At 34.2% G+C, this 16225-nt stretch overlaps 2 protein-coding genes across 5 annotated transcripts in view; one reads left to right on the forward strand and one right to left on the reverse strand.

The window, feature by feature from the left end:
• Positions 1-1359: 1359 nt before the first annotated feature.
• On the forward strand, positions 1360-3861 carry LOC117125352 (DNA ligase 1-like). Its single transcript, XM_033271832.1, has 4 exons — positions 1360-1474; positions 2034-2311; positions 2647-2875; positions 3692-3861. The coding sequence occupies exons 1-3, from the start codon at positions 1390-1392 to the stop codon at positions 2872-2874; spliced, it is 591 nt and encodes a 196-aa protein (XP_033127723.1). The 5' UTR covers positions 1360-1389; the 3' UTR covers position 2875; positions 3692-3861.
• A 4941-nt stretch (positions 3862-8802) lies between these two features.
• Positions 8803-16225, reverse strand: part of LOC117125351 (otoferlin-like) — a 31676-nt gene continuing 24253 nt past the window's right edge. For all 4 annotated transcript variants that reach the window (XM_033271829.1, XM_033271828.1, XM_033271827.1 and 1 more), the window contains 12 exons: positions 16059-16088; positions 15532-15666; positions 15178-15357; positions 14092-14183; positions 13744-13914; positions 12875-13035; positions 12510-12646; positions 11883-12070; positions 11214-11455; positions 10342-10520; positions 9859-9959; positions 8803-9011 (listed from right to left, as the gene is read on the reverse strand). In XM_033271829.1, the coding sequence (XP_033127720.1) occupies positions 8831-9011; positions 9859-9959; positions 10342-10520; positions 11214-11455; positions 11883-12070; positions 12510-12646; positions 12875-13035; positions 13744-13914; positions 14092-14183; positions 15178-15357; positions 15532-15666; positions 16059-16088 (1797 nt within the window). In that variant the 3' untranslated portion in view covers positions 8803-8830. The remainder of the gene's footprint in view (positions 9012-9858; positions 9960-10341; positions 10521-11213; positions 11456-11882; positions 12071-12509; positions 12647-12874; positions 13036-13743; positions 13915-14091; positions 14184-15177; positions 15358-15531; positions 15667-16058; positions 16089-16225) is intronic.

Below are 16225 nucleotides of genomic sequence, written 5' to 3' on the forward strand. Positions count from 1 at the left end.
GTCCCACAAACGCACGTGTTCGCGTATGTTTTAACACTGCTGACTTGTGGGACCTTAGCAACAATATCCAAGGGGCGGAGCTTAGCGGAAAAGTCCATTGTTGAATCGCCTTGGCTGAGACATTGTTGCTAGGGTTGCTATAATAAGTAGGTTACTTGCGTAAACTACTAGCCAATCGTAGCCAGGCAAGAGATCGGTTACCTTAGTAATCATAGCACGAATAATATTACCGCAATAATATTACTACACTGCACTGAACCAAGATATTGTTTTAAAGTTATTATAATTTAAGAAAAAGCATTTAAACTAAGAGCATAAATATTTTGCTTTCAAATTACGCTATGCCATTTTTCAAATTTCATAGATAGATGTTTTGAGCAAAAATTTTTAAAACGCGTAGTAATCTCTCATCTAACTCCCTGAGAGGTGCCGTGCGTCCATAACAACAGTGGCACGCGGATGTTTGTTTACTTATGTTCAGCCAAGTCATATCTCAAAACGTTATTTAGTTTGATTATCGCTTACATTATTACTCAAGTTATCTGTACGTGTTATTTATAATTATTACTCCAATATGGGATGCGCAAGCTCAGTTGGAATTACCGTGAGCAAAAAAGAGAAAGTTTCGAAGAAGCATAATGAATCTGGAGATGGAAAATGCATCCAGTGTTGGTATTATGTCAACGAATTAAGTGGCGAAAAAATTTGTATCGAGGTAAGAATGTGATATTAATATTGTTTCAGTTACCGTATCTTGACCATCGCATACGATATGAATGGTTGATTTTATTCAACTGATTTGAATATCAAAATCTGGAAAAAATACCACAACAATTAGGCTATCAGTAATATAGAATATCATATATCATTACTAATGTCAAATACTCGGTCTTAAAATTTGTTTGATGATTAATATTATTAGATAGTAGTAGTATCGTAGCAGTAATCAATATTACTATTATAGTATTATATATTATCATTACTATACTATTTTATTATTGTGTTATTGTTATAATTATTATAATGTTGTTTATTAGGTAATGCCTTCGGGAAAGTGTGTGTTTCATAAGGAAGAAGAACATGCAGCGGATTCAGCCCCGCTGGAGAAAACAGTGAGTTATTTATGTTATCTCAATCAATAAGCAAGCACTCAATTAATCATTCAAGCCCTAATTAATTAATCGATCAGTAATCAATCAATGAATAAAAAACAATCTATCAATAGCAATCATACTGCAGACAATGATTATTATAATGGAATAAAATGGATATTATTATTCATAATAATTATATATTCAACAGCCTAGCTCCCATATTGCAAGAAGCACTGCTTCGACTGCCTACAGGAAAAAACTCGGTTGCTGGTTTTCCTGGTTCAAGAAACGAGAAATGGTCGTTCATCCTGAACCAGAATTTGAGAGGAAATCGAAGAGAATGTCTCAAAAACTATCCAAGGAAAAACTGTTACCAAAACGTAGGTTATCGTTGCCATCTGATCATCAACTTAAAGCCAGACTGCGAATTTTTTTTGGTTTTTTTTTTTGTGTTTTTTTGTTTTTGTTTTGTTTGTTTTGTTTTTTTTTTTATATATGTTGTAGAACCGATTTTTCGAAAGGCATATATGCCGAAAAGCTCGATACAGATTTTTGAATATTTAAAAAATTGGGAGAAAGGGGCGTAACTACCCTTCTTTTCCAACCTATCCCCCAGTTTTAAAATAGGCCCTATTAAAAAATCTGTACCTCATTAACCGCTTCCGAGTTTTTCATCATTTCATCGTTTATTTTTTAAAAGTTATTGTTATTGGTATTGTTACAGTGTTTTCTTTATATCGAGGATCCCGACGGAATATTTTCAATTTTTTCTGTTTTTCTCTCAGTCATTCAGTTAATGTTGCTACTTTATAGATGTTCTTATTCACATGATCATGCGCAGTAAATTGCACGTGCATGATTAGAAGCTCAGCTAATCCTCAACTCAAATGGCTTCCTCTTCTTATCACTTCTTCTGATATGTACCTTCTGTCTGTGTAGGTTCGGGCCTAGCACGTATTAGCAGTGCTCTTTTGGCGCCTTTACCAAACCGGATCGGCATCGGAAACGCCGACAAGATGTTAAAGACTGAGAAAGACATCCTAAAAGAGTTGATCGAGCAAGGCATTATCAAACCAAGATCACTAGACGTAGGCCTGACCTTGCCGAAACTCAGGAAAATCAAAGAAACTATGATAAATGTCAAGAAAGACAAAAAGAAAGATAAGAATAAGAACAAGAAGAAGGACAAAGAAGACAAGAAGGAGAAGAAACGAAAGGTTTGTATCAAAATTATTTTTCACTTTTCTTCTGCCGTCAATAAAATTAGGCCGTGCTAGAATTACAATTCGGAACCAATGATATCCCGTTGACAGATGACGGCAGTAAACTTCTATCCACTTACACTTACCAACTTTCTTTTTAAATCACTCCAAACAAGGCCCTAAAGCCATTTTTAGGTACGGAGTGATAGAGCGCTTAACTCAAACAATAATAATAATAATAATAATATGCCTATAACACTAGATAATAATAAAATAAAAATATTTATTTATTTTTTTTATTTGTCAGTGATGTTAAGTGAATCATTTCAGCTAGCATTCTTCTTTTTTAGGCTAAAAAAGCAGCAGACGAACGTGAAAGTTGGCTCCGCTTACAAGACTCTGCTTGCAGTTTTGAACAGATGAAGGAAAAGCAGAGGTTAGCTAGGGAACTCCGAGCACAGCAGAGGAGGAAGAGACGAGAAGAACTTCTGGAACACATGGATGAGATTGATAAGGAATTCGTTGATGACGATGGAGTCGATGAAGTTTTATTTTCGCTGCCGGGTCAAGTATTTTAAGGTAACGATCGAATACATAAAACATAAACAATAGGCCCTTACTAATAAAATGGTGATTATAGTAAGCTGTTAAAAATTGGGATAACATAAAAAAAAAACAACTATGTGACACTTTCAGCATCCTCCTCAATACTTTTTTTCCTTAAATTCCTTCAATTTGTATGAGAAAAAAAATGACAATATTCATGTTTCAGTATCACAGACATAAACTACCGATAACCTTTGATAAATATTTGTTACAAATGAATCTATTCATAATTATGGCTAGAAAGAAAGAAAACCTTGTAGCTATACTTAAACACACAAAGGTCGGCCAACAAAGCATTGTAATTGTGGACTTAAGATATGGAACAAATTGCCAAATCATTTTAAACAAGAGAAGCATATAGGGGCTTGATTTCAAAAATAAGGTTCACCATTTTTTACTTTGAGAATTATGATTTAAAGGATTTTGTTTCTTGTTTTTGAATTTGTAAATAGGCCTATTTAATTTTTTAATCATAAACAATTTATAATAATAGATCATTACACGTTAATGTGTGCATGTCATACAGTACTTAATTGTACGTTTAAATTTGTATACCCATCACCTTTTTCGGCGATCGCTATAAACGTCTGTCTCTTATACACATCTAGATGTGTATAAGAGACAGATGCTATTCTTTCCTTAGATGTTAGATGTGCTTGCAAAGAGAGCCACATTTCACAAATTAATTAGAAAAGTAAAACGTGCTATTGGTCTATTGCTAGATAATAGAATAGTCCTATAATAATAATGACTTTGCTAAATATAATATTATTTCCCCATTGTCTACAGTCAAAGAGTATACGCTTTGCTACAGTGTAGCTACATGATTGATTGTCAGTTGGCTATAACGTGGGGGTGCTGTGGTTGTACCATCACGTGATCACGACTTTATAAAAACACACACTGCTGCAGTAAAACTTCCCCTGGTTTGATCAAAATTGTATTGTTTGGCTGTATTGTGGATGGTAAGCATATTATATATTTTTAACAAGATTGTTATATTAATGTGTGATTTAGTTGTTATTTTCCTCCATGTTATAACCTATCCGTTTGGACCAATGATACGACTGTTCATTCATTGCATTACGATTTGAACGCTGAAGGATAGGCTGTGCTGTCGTATACGCATCACAGTGCTTGAATTGAATGCCTAGAGTAAGGTTTCAGCCACGTATATTTACACTCGAGGTCTCTCTAGGCCTAGACGTGTGGAATTTACTGATGATCTTTTTTGTCTGCACTTTCATGCAGGAATTACACGACATAATTTTCATGCTATATTTTCAGTTATTATTAATGAAATTAAAGCGTTTACATAGTAGTAGTACTAGCCTACTACTACTATACTACTGCTGTACTGTTAATACTAGGCTAGGCCTAGTAAGTACACTAACCATGGTGGTAATGAGTAGGCTAAGCGTAGTGCTGGTCTATTGTTGGTTATATTGTTATTCCTGTTGTTATTGTAATTATATTGTAATATTTAAGATTAGTACAGTAATAATTAATAACCAATTAAATTCTTTATTTCATATCATTATTCATACTATCAGTATTTATCATTTAATTTTGTTATTAACAGGTACGTGTATAACAAGATGAATTTTCGTCAACGAATTGCGTGGCTTGTTATTGCAATATTCTTCCTAGTCAGTTTCGCATTAGCATACTACATTTTTGAAATTAGTGACTCCTACAATATGTTAGCATTAGAGCATGTATCAAAGAAATCGTCAATACAAAATGAGCGCTTGAACATATTTCAGCGAATAAAAGGGCGTGTTCTGTCGCTGCCCTTTTGGGTTTGGATTCTTATATTGCTCATTCCATACATACAAGTATTTTGTATGTTATTAGCGTGCACGAAAACTAACCCAAAAAATGCAACATTAATGATGGTACCAATTTGTATCCTAATGAAATTAATGGACTGTGGAGAGCGTTCACCGACTTTACTTACTTCGGACATGTTGGAAACATGATGATTGAGGGCAGTAACAGAATACTGTAATTTCTGAACTTTGAACATGCAATATAATTGAGTTTTAGCGTGCATACAAACGGTGATGGACAATTTGTAAGCCTTATAGCTAAATACTGAATTCTTTGGAACACATGAATGAACCTTGGTACTTAGCACGCTCCTGGAAACGGCAGAGTTAAGGAGCCAATTTGAATTTGGTGTGAAATCAATCAGGATTGGTCAAAAACATAATGGAAGCATAAAAGGATTTGAAGGAATGATGATAGCAACAACTGTTGTATAAGGAAAAAATATGAACAGCAACAGAACACTTTGCAAGTCGGTGGCTCGTGACAGAAGAAAAGCCATTTTATTAAAATGCAAGATTTTTCATGTGGAGTTTTTGAATTAATATTAAATAATTTCTGGCTATACATGTGGACGTCATTGACACTTCATTGCTGCTACAATTATGGGATGCTTTCAACAACTCCCTCAACTTCAAGAAATTTCAACTTTCTAAATTAGACTTAATAAGTAGGTGGGGAGTGGGATTATACCCAAAAAACTTTCGTCAATTTCCTCTTTCCGGTAGATTTGTAAAATCAAAATTTATTTAAGCATTGAGAATTTAATATGTTGTAGAATATAACATACTTCATTATCAGAACAAAAAAATATCTGCAATTTATAAACTATATAGTTTATAAATATTAATTAATAATTTATGAATATTAATAAAGGCCATTCATTCACTGTTGTAAACATTTCTGTACTGTATTTCTGAACTGTATGCTTGCATAGATGCACCGAATGATAGCATGTGTTGCCTGTATTTGTACCACCCTGAAATTTGTTTTCTGCCTTATTATCCTTTAATTTATTAAGCACATGCAATGTACGCACAACGCACTGTGCAGGCTTGTAACCAGGGGATAGGGGTTCGGCCGAACCCCCACTTTACTACTGTAGTAATATTTCGTCGTAACTTTATTAAAGAAACAAACACTTCTGAGTTAGCCTTTAGGACCCCTTCGCATGAACTTGGTTACAGGCCCGCTGTGTGCCTGATGTCGCTTCTAAAATACTGAACTATAATAACCTGTATCATTTTGTATTTGCTATGACTACTGCTTTGCAATTGCTTGGGTATCTGGCTATCATCATCAGTAGCTCTCCTTGAAGGCAACATGCATCCCTCCCAGAGCTTCCAGTCACATAACTGCTCCGTATTTTTTCAGTCATCTCCCATTGCATGCTCTTGCGTCTTCTGTTTAAGACTTCCATTAAGTGTATTTGTCTATACTGTACATTTTTCTTGCATTGAAGCAACTTGCAGCCTTTTCCCACTACAGTAAATTAGACTGAATTTTGAATGAGTATGGTTACCCCATGGTGGCAAGCAACATTACATACACCTTTGACAAATAAATAGAAACTTTTATTTATTTGGTTTTTCTATGCATGAAGAAATGTAAAAATTAATTACAATTATTAAAATAAATTGAAAATTTTGTATTGTATGTTGATAATTGTGAATGGTACCTCACATTTTTTTAAATCTAGATTTAATCTATTTATCTTGTGGAGTAGATATGTAGTAATTTCTTTTTGTTTATAATGCCTTGATTTCTATTATTATTAACTATTATAGTACAGTATGGCCTATTAAGTTAATTGACAAATGTCTTTGATTTCCATGAACACACCATCTCAGTGAGACAATAAAATCAATACTTTTGTACTTATTATGGTACTACTGTATACATGTACTGTACTTCTTGTGTTGACTGTTGTGCATATATTCCTGTAGACTGGGTTCCAGTCCCTAAGCTTTGTCTTAATAGGCCTATGGAAAACACATTGAATAATTTTTACATGCAAGACATTTGAAATAAACACTACAATACTCTCATATAAGCACATCATTTAAAAAAAGCTCTGCACTGAAGCCTCCAAATTAAGTTTATAAGCATGGTTCTTATTAGGTCTTCTATGGTAGTTATAATAATGTTATTGCATTAATCAAACCCACGGTATGTTCAGCATCAACACCACAAAGAAACAATGTTTTGAGAAAAAAGTGTTTTAACTGGACTATAGGTACTTCAAAACAGTAAGTTTCACTATCAAAATAAATTATTGTTTACATAACATATAAAAATAAAGCATTAAACAAAGCACTTAAAATTTCCAATCCCTAATATTGTAGTCTTGATTCAACTAGTGCTATTCCATATTGGTGTATAAGCATTTATCACAATATAGTAATGTGGAAGGTGGTTTTCAATTCAATGTTGCTACACCCAAGTTACTGGTTGATTTCCTGTACAATATACATACCATTATCGCTGCATTGCTTAAACATAATCTAAAGAGACACATCTTGTTCTAGAATCTAAATGTGCTGGCAACATATACTCAAATTATTATTTAAAAAATAGATTATTCATAACTTGTATTATATTGTGTTATTAAACATTAACATAAAAATCAATAATGTTTTGTTAAAACTGTCACGAGTCCCTCTTTATTTTGACAATAAACAGTACAATATTTTATTACTAACATAAAAGAAACATTTATGTTGATTGCCAACAGTGAAAATGCATAACAGATTTTATAGTCATCATCATACTTATTATAATTTGTACTAGTATTTACACAAAAATTGCACTTGATAAATTGTCATCTATTATTCATAAATACAGTATGACCTTTAAAAGCTCCAATGAATGGCATTATAGAATACCGCAAGTAATTCTCAGCCAATAAATCGAATCAAAGGCCAACAACAAAATAATTCCCCACCTTTACCCAAGACATCAGTATCCTTCCAACACTGTGTTAATCTCATATACACAATTAATTTTACATTTTAGGGACATAGGCCAGGGTTTGCTAATAAATGATGTAACATCAAACAGATGTATATACAGATACACAATGGCAAAAGGGGCCTACCCCTAGAAGCCACAAAAAAAATATCACCAATAAAGTGTGAAATCATTTAGATAATAATAAGAGATTTAAAACTGTGAAGGTTCCAAGGTGATTATATTCCCTGGACCCCTAGAATCTAAATGTACTGGCAACATATACTCAAATTATTATTTAAAAATAGATTATTCATAACTTGTATTATAACGTGTTATTAAACATTAACATAAAAATCAATAATGTTTTGTTAAAACTGTCATGACAATAAACAGTACAATATTTTATTACTAACATAAAAGAAGCATTTATGTTGATTGCCAACAGTGAAAATGCATAACAGATTTTATAGTCATCATCATACTTATTATAATTTGTACAAGTATTTACACAAAAATTGCACTTGATAAATTGTCATCTATTATTCATAAATACAGTATGACCTTTAAAAGCTCCAATGAATGGCATTATAGAATACCGCAAGTAATTCTCAGCCAATAAATCGAATCAAAGGCCAACAACAAAATAATTCCCCACCTTTACCCAAGACATCAGTATCCTTCCAACACTGTGTTAATCTCATATACACAATTAATTTTACATTTTAGGGACATAGGCCAGGGTTTGCTAATAAATGATGTAACATCAAACAGATGTATATACAGATACACAATGGCAAAAGGGGCCTACCCCTAGAAGCCACAAAAAAAATATCACCAATAAAGTGTGAAATCATTTAGATAATAATAAGAGATTTAAAACTGTGAAGGTTCCAAGGTGATTATATTCCCTGGACCCCCATAAAAGGTAAAGGAACACACTAAAAGGAACACTCGGACCCACGGGTCCTCAACTTACTAAAGTCACTGAATAATGCCACACCAGGTGATGAATTTGGCTGCTTATTCTATGTCATGTAAATGGGTTTTGTTGCATATTGGACAAACAGCTTAGAGAATTCTTAAAAGATAGTGGGCTATAATGTACGTTAGTGATTTACATCCTAAGTACATAAAAGTAAATATTGTCTAAGCGCCAATTATTTTCTTGACGACGTAGCCTGGTGATGAGTAGATGAAAAGCGCAATAAAAGCTATGATGATGAGGAAGATGGTGAGTTTGATCATGAGTATCTTGAGACGCACACAGATCAGGTACTTCAACGCATTCAGAGGATTCATCAACGACAAGAACGAAGTGTCGGGCCGACTGTAAAAAGAAAAAAATAACTGCATTTACACCTTAAAATATTGCTATATTACAAGTCTTAATTTTTTTAACTTTGATATACCAAATAACAAATACGGATTATAGTGTTATTTCATTTCATTTCATTTCTTTAGGCACAAGCTCCAAGGATATGCCAATCACTATCCTACGTGGCACATCCATTAAATGACAGGGGACTGAATAGACTAGTACACTGGGGTAACCCCCTACTCATCTCGAAGGATGTACTGGGTTCTTTAAAGTGCACAAGCCAAATGCGTACACTGGGCCTACGGTTTAAAGTCCTTATCCAAGAAGACTTGTTCCACCACTGAACCATTGGCAAGTGAGCCATTCGAACCAGTGTCGATATTATAGCTGAAGGTTACGGTGCCCGACTTAACTGCTCGGCCAATCAACTCGCCATTTACGATGGGGTTTGGAGATGCTTGTGTAAAGGTGTGCTGATGTGTGAGTGTTAGCTAACGCTCATGGCCGTATGCTTGGGGTGTGGGAAAAGCAAATTAATTGTAATTAATTTAGTTACACATTTTTTTCTGCTTTAGCACCAATTTTAAATTATAACTTCAGCACAAGCTTATTTTGCAGATGGGGGCTCCTCCCTCAAGTGGATGGCAGAGGTATTTTGAAATTATGCAGGTCCAAAGAAGATCAACGAAGAAAAGAATTCCAAGAGGTATGTGATATGCAATTGTAAAACGTGTTTATTATTATTCGTGAATGGGTACCCAAGTTTTCATTTTGTAAAACTTGGTTTTTCTGTGTCCGTGATGTATTTACCTATGTGTATATGTGTATGTAATATGTATAATATAATGTGACTAACTTTGGCGGGTCCATAGGATCTGGCTCCTTTCGGCCAAGACCAGCTGGACTCTTCTGTGCTTCATCTTCTGTCATCAGGATCATTTCCATGTCTACTTTACCCTGCAAATAAAAAAAAGGGTGCAAATATACTAAATAAGTTACTACTTAAGGAACTTAATCACTTCTGTTGGTATTCTTTTCCTGTTAAGAGTTTGATCCATGTAAGAATTTGCCCAAATCTGTTATTAGAGCAAATATTGTTTGAGATGGGTTTTTATAATTATATTATTATAATTATATCATAAGTATTCAAAAACATTTAAACCAAAATTTCATACACCATATTTTGTGTCCATGATAGTACTTACAGTAAGTAAAAATTTGCCCAAATCCGTTATTAGAGCAAAATATTGTTTGAGAAGGGTTTTCATAATTTTTAATTATTCAAAACATTGAAACCAAAATTTCCCAAACCTTATTTTGTGTCCATAATAGTACTTACAGTAAGTTCATACTTTTGTTTCTCATCATTCTTGACAACAAACGGCCACCATCCACGAGTTCTCTTCAACCGGAAAAGGGAAACATGGGGAACAGTAGGGTCTGTCAGGCGTTTCGGCTTGCAGTTCTTCGAAGACTTGGCTCCAAGAGGAAAGTTAGTCAGATCTAACTGAAAGCTACCTAATATAAACAAGAAGGGTGTTTTTGTGTTTAAAACTTTTATATCTAAGAATAGCAATTGTGGTAAAGACAAGCCAAACCAGTCACTCGTCGCAAAAATTGATTTTGAGTTATTAATACAGTGTTAGAGAGTAAAATAATAGCTATAAAATGGTAAAAAAATCATTCAAATTGGACATTTCCTTATGAAGTTACAAGCGTTTAAACATACAGCAGTTTAAAGAACAACATATGAGAAATCAGCCTTCAAAGTTTATGATTTCAGGCATTTCTCATGCAGAAACTATCATCAAATCTTTAAAAAGTGTTGCTTTAACATTGAAAATGGGGAAAATAACAGCATAGAATGATGTATAGATATGTAAAGATTAGTTTAGTGCAATAAAATAGATTTTTAAAAATTTGACATTAAAGCATGTTTTGGCCATTTTCTCTGAAACACGATTTGCGACGAGTGACTGGTTTGGCTTGTCTTTGCCACAATTTCAGTTTGATTAAAATATATACATATAAAATGAGGTGCAAGCAATTATTTTCATGTTATTTCAGAAAATAGAAGCCTTAGGGGCTATTATTTTCTTTTCTATATTTTCTTCTGTCTCATGCAAGGCTCTAAACAATTTTTTGTTCAGGAAATAATGGCTTCTTCAGCTTGTATTATATGTTTTGGTGAGTAGTAGTATCTTTACTGACCTAAGAAATCATTTGACAATACAAGATCTGCGTCCCACACTTGTACGTTTAGCTTTGGAGGTATTTTGAACTCTGACTCATCTATTGACCATTTTTTCTCTTTCTTTTTAACCACGATCTTGCGTTCTGCCTCCAAATACTCAAATGGGAAGATGTAACGCCAGTTGAAATTCCCCTCCCCAGTAAGAGACCGATAGTGGACATCCGTCACTTGTAAGTCATCATCAACGCCTTTTAACCAACTAAAAAAAATATACATATAATTATTGTTTTTGCATATGGCTTTGATTAGAAGCTGAAGATAAAATTGTAAAGGGTGTTTGATAAAATGTATCGAAAAGTCCTGACTGATATTAGTAAAGTTAACATACATAAAAATAATATTCACAAATGATAAAAAATAATAATGTATGTAAAAACCATAGGTCTGCTTATAACATATTAGCAGCTGAAGATAAAAGTGTAAGGTTAATACTGCGATGGCAGTAGAGAGTGTCAATAATATGGTAAATTGTGAATTACACAAGACAGATAACATAACCACATGGACAAGACTAACAAGCAAGCAATAAGGAAAATATTCAACAGAAGATTCGCATTCATTGCATCCAACCCTCTACGAGAGAAAGGAACATAAGACAAGTACAAGATCATGAATTCATCACTCACCCTCGCACAAAAATATCAGTCATCTTATCACCGCTGACCAGCGAGTCATCAACCAGAATAACATCTTCTGTGTTCCAAATGATAACACGGAGTTCGTACGTCTTTGCCTTTCGAAGCGAGATATCCGTCTGTGGTCCTGGCTGAGGTCCACTTAATGGGAACATATCCACCCACATTTCAATCTTGCCCTACAAGGAATTGCAGAGCTAGTTTTAGACAAGGATTGTTTGGAGATGTACTACATCATTGGCTGACACTTCTAACATCTGATAGGAATAGCAACAGGCAGCCAGTTATTAATCATTTACATATTAAATAATTCCATCATTATTACTTAATAGGAGTGGAGTTGAATGGTTTGGTGGTTACGATGCTTGCCTTCCATTCCCAGGGTGGTGTGGGTTCAGACCCAGTCATAGCAAAGGGTTTTTTCTCATTAATGAAAACAGCTCTACTACCTAAGCCTCTGATTTTTTAATTACTGTTTGTCCTTTTTGTTTACTTTAATTTAGCTTTTGCATTCCTGGCAAAGTAATTTTGAGTCAGAGGCTCTGCAAACATCTTCCTATAAAGACACATGCTCCTTAAAAATTGATGATTGATGGATTGATTGATTGATATATTTACCTGGTCGACACCTGGTCTTTCAGGTGTGTACAGGGTACGGGTTTCAACGTGCTCCTCAACAAGGCTGTACCCTGCAATTTCCTCCCAGTTTAATAATGCTTCCAAAGCAACATGCTCATCTGTCGGTGTTGATAGGCCTTTAAACAACCAAATAATAATATCATTGTTAAGTAATAAACTTAGCTTTTGCAGTTAAATACAGACAATTAATTGGTTCAAAACATATTTCAAGTAGATGAAGAAAAAAATTACGCAAAGAAATTACGGTATCAAGAGCGCCTTGAGCACTACTGCAGTGGATTTGTGCGCTTTATAAATCTTACTATTATTATATTATTATTAAAAACATTGGTGAAATATCTTACCTGTATCGTCCACCAGATTAGCTTCTCCAATAATTGTTATCCCATTTACAACTACCACTCCCCCTCCACTGTAGACGGGAGGATCAAAATGACACTCACGGCAAAGCCTTCGCAAAATGTCAGTTGGTTTCTCAGGATCGCGCCATTTGTTGTAGCCATACCTAAAATATGTTGAAACAACATTAGAAAAAACAAAATTTTTGTTAGTTCAATTACTGCTGCTTTTACATCAATCTCTTTGAAAATAAGAAAAAAAAAATCTGTAGCACAGTTAAAATTCTGAATAAATAAAAAGACCCACAAATTCAGATAAATATATCAATATTACCAAAAAAAAAAATGTAGTTCATGTGATAAAAACAAGTTGTCATAATCTTCAATGAGGGCAGTATAATAGAGGCAGTAGAGTGTGTTGGCCCTAACAGCCGCCCATACAAAAAAGATCTATTAATCAATCGAACAATCAATCAATCAGCTGAGTATTCCTAGAGCTCCTTCAAAATTACATAGTAACTATGGCTCATTGATCTACAGGCATGAATGCAGCTTAGAGTGTGAAACACAGTAAATATGGCTTGTTGGTTTAGAGGCATGACTGTAGTTTAGGGAGTGAGAAGTCCTTCATTCAATTCCGGGACAAGCCCATTATTTTTTCTTTAAAAAATGAAAAAAGCACAGTCAATTAGGAAAATAGTAGAGTCAATCAGCAAACAAGCAAGACAGTCAGCTGTGAAAAAAAAGCACAATCAATCAGCAAAAAAACAAAGTCAATCAGTTGGGTATAACTAGAGTTCCTCATCAAATCTAAAAATCCATTCCACCATGCGTAATAACAATGGAAATTTGAAATGACAGATTTGTACACTTACAAAGCATATTCTTCAGCCAGTCCACAAACTGCACGATGTTTGCTATACAGTCGATTTTCAAGATCAATTTCAGTTCCTCCAATCAGTGTGTCCAGTCCGACTAAATCCCAGTCGTACACCTTGATGCGAAGTTTAGATTCCATCGGGAAGGTGGCTTCAAATTCAAAACATCTTAAAAACAACCAATAGCAACATTTATTAACCAATCAATTTCATTTTACCTTGTTATTATTTTAATTACATGGCTACAGTTAAACAGTTCAGTCCTAATGTTCCAAACAAGAAAACCATAATAATAATTATAAAATTAATTAATAAAATTAATAATTAATTATAAAAATTTCTTACTTTCCAAAATATGGATTCAGTTGTTTTGATTGGTACTCCTCTTTTGTGTTAGTTGAAAAATTACCAAGCTCCAGAGACAAGTAGGGATCAGCCTTAAAGGGAAAAAAAATGATTCATTGGTTTTAACACAATTTTTTAGACTTAATGATGTGGATGTCTCACATTTTGGAAACTCTCAATTCCTGTGATTAGTGATCAAGTGGTTTAGCTTTGTTTAGTGCTGGTGTTCACATTAGCTGATTTTGACTGATGAGCAAACAACAGCAACAGCAGCAACAGCGATGACAACAACAGCAGGTAGCAATAGCAGCTACGGAAACTGCCAGTAACAACAGCAGCAGCAGGCATCAACAACAGCGCAGCAACAGCAGGCATGGTAGCAACAACTACAGCAACTGCGATAAAAACTGCAGGCAGCAATATCAACAGGAAAAGCAGCAGAAATAGCAGCTACGGAAACAACAGGTAACAACAGCAACATGCACCAACAACAGTGCAGCAACAGCAGCTATAGTAGCAACAGCGACAACTGCAGGCAGCAATATCAACAGCAACGGCGGAAGCAATAGCAGCCATGGAAACAGCAGGCAGCAATAATAACAGCAACAGCAGCAGCAACAACAGCCATAGTAGCAACAGCTGCAGCGACACCTACAGCAACACCGACAACTGTAGGTAGCAAAATTAACAGCAACAGCTGCAGCAATAGCAGCTACAGGTATGCAAACAGCAGGTAACAACTGCTGCAACAACAGCTACAGCAACAACAGCAGATGGCAACATTAACAGCAACAGCAGTATGGCAACAGCAGCATGAGCAGCAGAAACAGCAGATGCAGGTAGCAACGGCAGCAACAATGGCAGAAACAACAGCCACAACAACAGCAACAACCACAACAAGAACTATAACAGCAGAAGCAAAAATAACAGCAAAATAATATTATATCAATAATAATAATTTGATCACAGAAGAGCTTATATCACCCAGAAGTGCATTTTGTTTTAAACGGCAGCGATTGCTATAAAAGATCTAAAAATGAAGATAATGTGACACAGGACCAATGATCACAACAACAAAAGACTAACCTTTCCATTGATATCGGCTGGATGAAGATCAAGTGCTCTTATGATGTACACCCTAACAAGCACTATGATGGGGTCCGGTGGAGGAAGACCTTCGAAATAGAAATGATCAGCTTCAAATCCCAGAACATTTCGGAGTATCTTGCCCTCTGGCCTTGGCAGCCTATACAAGCAGAAGCAGCCCTGGGAATGAATGGTGTGAAGTTAATGTCTGCATTAATAGAAGACATTTTAAATTAATTAATTCAAATATTGAACTGCTTATTTAAAATTATAAAATATGTAATTAAATTCCCATAAGCCCCAGATTGAAACAAATAATGCTACAAGTACCGACATGTATTTTTTAAAGGATACCTTAAATTCTCCTGAAATGCGGTCGCTATCATCAACTTCATCATTATCATTCTTGCCTCGGTACAGTTCAAAAGATCGCAGCCATTCCTTGAAGCCACCGAATTGCGGAACCAACTCCAACTCAGATTTGTAGATCTTTAGGAAAGGAAAAACACTAAAATACTTAATTCTGGATGTGTGTTGGATTTCTTATAAAATAATTTTAACGATTGCACTACAGTAAATAATTTTTGTTACCGTAGGGCAATGCCTTATTCTAGGGTTATTGCCAACCATCAACCACCAAGTATTTTGTTTGGTAAAATCCTTAGTTAAGGTATAAATATTTTTAACAGTTATTAATAGGTTAACTAATGATTATGATAACAATGACAAAGGCTAAGGCAATGACAACGGCAGCAATAATAATAAATGAAATAAATAATATTTTGAAAATGAAATTCTCAATTAACAACTGCAGTAACAGTAAAAATAAAAATAAAAAAACAATAACACTAATAATAATAATAATATTAAATATTAATTACCTTAATATGGTTACATTCAATACACTCAATCTGTAATGTATAAAATATATATTTGTAAATTTCATGCAAAATATTTTGAGCAAAAATAAAATTTTTAAATATAAACAGTAAATATTGGAATTAAGAAGACAAATCTGGAGTATTTACAATATCTTTATTGTCATTCA

The sequence above is a fragment of the Anneissia japonica genome, unplaced genomic scaffold (assembly GCF_011630105.1).
Source record: "Anneissia japonica isolate Jap-2015-1 unplaced genomic scaffold, ASM1163010v1 scaffold2003_len1103335_cov173, whole genome shotgun sequence".
Lineage (NCBI taxonomy): Eukaryota > Metazoa > Echinodermata > Crinoidea > Comatulida > Comatulidae > Anneissia > Anneissia japonica.

Coding starts and splice junctions, on each gene's coding strand:
- LOC117125352 (XM_033271832.1), top strand. CDS start 1,390: ATGGTCGTTCATCCTGAACCAGAATTTGAGAGGAAATCGAAGAGAATG. Junction 1,475..2,033: donor GGAAAAACTGTTACCAAAAC/GTAGGTTATCGT, acceptor CTGTCTGTGTAG/GTTCGGGCCTAGCACGTATT. Junction 2,312..2,646: donor AGAAGGAGAAGAAACGAAAG/GTTTGTATCAAA, acceptor CTTCTTTTTTAG/GCTAAAAAAGCAGCAGACGA.